This window comes from Schistosoma mansoni, assembly GCF_000237925.1.
Source record: "Schistosoma mansoni, WGS project CABG00000000 data, chromosome W unplaced supercontig 0272, strain Puerto Rico, whole genome shotgun sequence".
Lineage (NCBI taxonomy): Eukaryota > Metazoa > Platyhelminthes > Trematoda > Strigeidida > Schistosomatidae > Schistosoma > Schistosoma mansoni.
The window spans coordinates 90,803-96,318 of record NW_017386024.1 but is presented as its reverse complement, the minus strand read 5'-3'; the positions used below and the strand labels follow the sequence as shown (position 1 = coordinate 96,318).

The window sequence follows — 5,516 nt, the reverse complement described above, 5'->3', positions numbered from 1 at the left end:
TACAGGTGAACTCAGAAGTGACTATCGTATAATGGGGGATCTTAACCTTCTAAAACCATATGCCGTTTTTGAACAACTATTTGAGCATAAGATCAGAATAGAAGACAGGGATTGTCTCGAGTTTGCTGATATAAACGTCGCTGCTGGTGTCTTAACTTCCTGTCATGGTTCAGCTCTAGTAAAAGTCGGGAAAACTCAGGTGATTGCAGGCGTAAAGGTACATTGTGGGTTTCTAATCTCACGATTATAGGTCAAAGTAATTCCAGAAAGCGGAAACTCAGGCAGCGTAACCTGCAATGTGGAGTTTGCTGGTCTCTGTCATAGAGGTTCGCGTTTAAATACTCCACAACCTAAGTGTGCACAGTGGCTATCTTCTACAATTCAAAGACTCCTGAATAATTTTGCGTTCCCATCTATTGAAAGCCAGCTAAACATATTCTCAATAAATGACCCAAATACACTTACACCAGTAGCTTCCTACACTTTGAAGCTCGATGTCTTCATCCTTCATGACGATGGGTGCTTACTAGATGCTTGTGTCCCCGCTGCACTTGTTAGTCTTTGTACAACAAAATGGACAAAGTTATATGCGGTTACGGATGAACAAGCTGCGGGATCCTACTTAGAATTATATAAACCAGGACCATTAAATGAGACAATATCCTTAAAAGTGAATGAATGGCCTGTTTCGCTGTCTTTCTGCTTCGTTCCTCGCCCGGTTGCTGATAGAAAGTCAAAGACAGTCCCTATTATTGCCCAACCAACGAAACGAGAGTTAGATATTTGGGATACGGATGCTGGCCCAGTACACATAACTGTTTCTCAGGGTGCTATCGTCGATCTTTCTGTGATCAATGCATTTTTAACGGGTTTGTGGGACAATTTATTTGTGGCGAGTACAAATGAAAGTGATGTAGTCAACTCGTGGAATGTTTTGTTTGATTCTGCTGTTTCTCACGCTCAGAAAGTTCTACAGACCATGCAAAAGGCAGTAAACTAGTTTGTGTGGTTCACGACAATTGTAAGTAAAGTGTTCACACTTTTGATTCTTTGTAAGATTGTTTTTGATTTAATTGATTAATTGAATTTCTACGTAGATTTTAGATTTGATGGTATATTCTCCATAAATCTTAATTTTTACTCCACAAAGTTTCACAGTGCAAACATGAGACTTTAAAATTCAATAATTTTAAAAAGATTCAAGAAAGTTTTCTTGGTCAGTGAGACCGTTTACCTGGTTCTAGATATCCAGGACGAGATAAAATATCAGATATTTGCCCCTCGTATACTCAGAAGGGGTATAAATTGTTGACATCAGGTGTAACTTAAGTTATTCAAGCCGGGATTAGCATTTTTTTAATTCTTAATTTATCTCAACTTCTTTTGCGCTACCGACATTTTCAATCCCTTAATTTTGTTTGAACATCCTACGTCAAAAATGTAATTGTATATGAACACAGTTCTTGTCTTCAAATTGTTCACGATTCCTCATATTAAGTGTACCGATGTCAAACCAGGGGAAATTTTATCTGTGTAGTGCTTTTTGAAGTTTTGATTCTGTCGTGTAAATATTTAAATTTTCGTCATCAAGTTGCGTTGTTGATTACCGTAGCTGGACCAGACACGATTTAGACGATCAGAGAATATCAAATAATTTGTGGCTTTTTGGATAAACACTCAAGGTTATTAAGAATTAATACGTGAAAGCATTTCACTAAGTTCTCTCTGCGACCGTAGTAACTGAATCAATAGTGAGTTCTACTTATACGTAGTAGCTGGCATTTTAAAAACCGATATCCCATTCTTGTTGCCTCAGTTATGGAGGAAGTTCTTGATGATCTTGTGGAACGAAATTTTTGACTGTTGATATCAATAAATAGGATGCTAATCGGGAAATAAACACAGTGATATGATGTAGTTGAGTAGTGGCTACTTACGAGACCGTACTATTGACTTACACCCTTGAATGCTCATAAATCAACGGCAAGACCACTAGCCAGAATAATGCTTTTTTCCCTGTGATGAAATGACTTGCTTGTATACGTTTAATAGTCGAATATCACAAGTGGCTAGAGTTCACTCATTACTGACTGTTAAGCCTAATTTTTGGTTATCTTATCGCATATATGGTTGTCGTGTCATGCCAGTCATATTTAACTTCAGTCATTAAATGCGATATTTCTTGACATGAATTTCCTTTGCCCTAACTAATAACAGTTTTACCACTGTCAGTACCTACTATAATGATGGTCTATTGAATGTGTTTGTTTGTCATCTTTCCGGTCGTTGTGTTACTTCAATGGGAATCAAAAAGGAATTTAATGGTGATTAACTTACAATATAGAAAACACTTTATTTCTCCATCGGTTACTTGGCACCATAGATTAGTAAATTTTCACCTCTAGCTATGGTTTGGGATGTCTCGAAAGTAGCAGAAATTGTTGTATGTTAACACCGCGATCCGTAATGTTAGGACGTTTATCTATAGCTTATTATAAACCTTGTGGAACCAACCATCTTCCAAAAAGCTGTAAGGTACTTATCAGTATAATCTGTAAGTTTATGTACAACGCATTCCAACGCCAAATTATCTCTAGCCGTAGACGAGAGTTTTATTTTATTTAAACACATAAATATTGGTACAAGGAAGCACCAGATAAATATGCGCCTCACAAATCTCATTTGATTTGTGTGAGGGCTGTCATACTGCCCAGGTGCCCAGACTGAAGCAGGTGGTTTTCTTAGGGGGCCACACCCGGAGCCTTTGACCTAAAGGTCTATTTCACAAGGCAGTGGAGCATCGTAAGGAGATGCAGTCCCATGGTAGCCGGTGACCAACAGTTGGTTCATACGCCATTCATTCCTTCAGGATACTGGAGCCCATGTGCACCATTGGTTTGGAATCAGGGTTTTCCAACTCCCCTAGGTGGATCCTCTATAACCACCAACCCGGTTAAAGCGCCGGACATTCGCTTTTCGTCCTCTCACTTTCGTAAACAACAGTAATGCCACGAGAAGGCAGTGAGTAGGACTTCCCTGGCAAAGGCTATATATTCGCTGGCCATGTGAGAGCATTTGGCGAGGGAGAGCGGACTCTCCCCACTCTCGACCGTACCAGGGCATTTGGGGGCAGACGAGAGTTTACTCCCTGTCCAGATATCATATGGCAATTTTTTACTGACACTCATCCTGTTGTTTATTTATTATTACTTTATAATAAAAAGTACCTGGTTATATCAGACAATATGGCGCGGCGAAACAAAACAGTAGTGTTTCGAAGAGTTAGAAATGACAAAGAATAAGTATTGGAAATCAACATAAGAGGAATATAATAAAAGGTACAATAAGACCAACACTGGGTTCCATTACGTTGAAATGTCAGGCCATTGAATTGCACGATGTCTAAGTAACATACCTTATATCAGCACAAAGAGAAAGAAAATTTAATAAATGGGGGATAGAACAAAGAATAACACCAAACATCATAAATAGCTAAGCCTAATATGTCCATTTAAAATGTAACAGACAAGATCAAAGGATCAAATTGAAGAACAAAGTGTGTGGTGAAAAAGAGAACAACTATATCTAGTCCATTACAGCTGATTTTGAGTCATTTCACCCAACATCCAACTATGATGCGTGTTTTAACCTTTATGTCTTTTTCTTTTTTAAAATAGGATCATGTGAATATTTATCTCGTGCAAATACATCTATAAGAAGACTTTATTTTGTGCAGTGATATTTTATTTCATACGGATTGAAAGTTACTGATTTTATTGAGATTAAAATTCTTCATCGAAACAACTAATGTTCTCAAAACGGCTTGGGTTAACATATTTTCTCCAGGCTGGTTCGGGAATACCCAACTGTTAAGTGTTAAGTGAATGTCGGTCAAAAGTGTTTCATTGTACATAACACTGTCTTTTATAAAAAAAAATTCAGCCTAACCACTTTTTTGTATGATATACAATTAATTTGTTAACCTCACTGTAAGAAAATAAAACTTATTGAATATTAAAATGAAAATTGTTTTGTTTATCAAGATAACATCATTATATGGTATATTTTCTGTTATATAGTGTCGATGTTACTTTGTTCTGTTGGTGAATTTTTCATCAAAATTTATTAGGTTTCATTCACCATATTCCTATTGAGAAATTTAACTAACACAGTTGGCATAATGAAACAGATTTATCTGTAACCAAACCAAAAGGTATCTTACTTGTGTAAACCAACCACTTGGGATTGCAACTCGACGGTTTTATGTTATTGGATTAGTGCGTGAATTCTGGCGAATCTACGCAATCGCTAGAGACTTTTCTGGAGATCGATATATAGCCATTTTAATCCGAACTTGTCATAGAAAGCTGTACTATCTTACATATATTTCCCCCCAGTAACTAGCTTTTTTACATTGTTTACCGCTGACAATGAAAAGACTTATATCTCATGAGTCGCATGTAAATAACTTACCGTTGATTCATTAGTACTTCTCTCATCTGTAATAGATCCGAAACTTGTTATCATAAATATCCATCAAATCCCATTAAAAACCCCGCAAATGTTTGTACTAGGACCGAATTCGCTCTCCTCGAAATGCCCTCGCTTGACCACGCGTATACAGCCACTGTCAGGGAAGTCCTACTCACTGCCTTCTCGCGGCGGGTTGTTCTTTACGAAGTTGAGAGGACGAGAAGCGAATATCCGGCGCTTTAACGGGGTCAGTGGATATGGAGGGTCTACCTAGAGAAGTTGAAAAACCCTGATCCCAAACCAATGGTGCACATGGGCTCCAGGATCCCGAGGGAACAAATGGCATATGATCCTATTGTTGGTCATCAGCTACCATAGAACTACATCTCCTAACATTGTTCCGCTGCCTTGTGGATTAGAAGTTTAGGTCGAAGGCTCCGAGTGTGACCCCTCTAGAAAACCACGCTTCGGTTTGGGCACCCGGGCAGTATCACAACCCTCACACAAATCAATGGTAACTACTACTGGCCTCATTGTTATTCTGTGGTGCATATGTACTTAGTGCCCCCTCTGTACCAATGTTTATGTGTACGAATAAATAAATTATAGTATATATGGAATTCTAACAGAAGAACATTCTTAGTTCTTACTACATATGTTGTAACCAGAGCACCATGAAATGAGTGTTTCATGCACCACACCATCTACATCAAGTGCGAGTCAAGGATTTCGAGTTATAAAAATAAACTAGAGGAAACAGCGGAGAAGTACCAAATTATTTCGTTTCCTGCATTTAGCAAAACTGAACGTGCTCATTTATAGTCATTGATCATTATCTTTGTAGTGTTTTGATTTTTTTAACCAAAAGTATTCTAAATCCCAGTGTAATTACTCAAATACATAGGAGCTTATGTTGTGATACTATCATAATTGTTAACTTCGAGTGGTATTCTGTTTGGTGAGGACACTGAGATACATGCTTTCCATACGTTTTTATTTAATTGCAAAATTTTGCTTCAGAACTAATGTACATGTAGAAGGCT

The 5,516-nt window shown here is 37.8% G+C and overlaps 1 protein-coding gene across 1 annotated transcript; it reads left to right on the top strand.

The window, feature by feature from the left end:
• Smp_045730 (Exosome complex exonuclease RRP43, putative) lies at positions 1 to 4,016 on the top strand. Its single transcript, XM_018790946.1, has 3 exons — positions 1 to 217; positions 251 to 1,021; positions 3,678 to 4,016. Exons 1-2 carry the CDS (start codon positions 32 to 34, stop codon positions 998 to 1,000), a joined length of 936 nt encoding a protein of 311 aa, XP_018645832.1. The 5' UTR covers positions 1 to 31; the 3' UTR covers positions 1,001 to 1,021; positions 3,678 to 4,016.
• Positions 4,017 to 5,516: the final 1,500 nt, after the last annotated feature.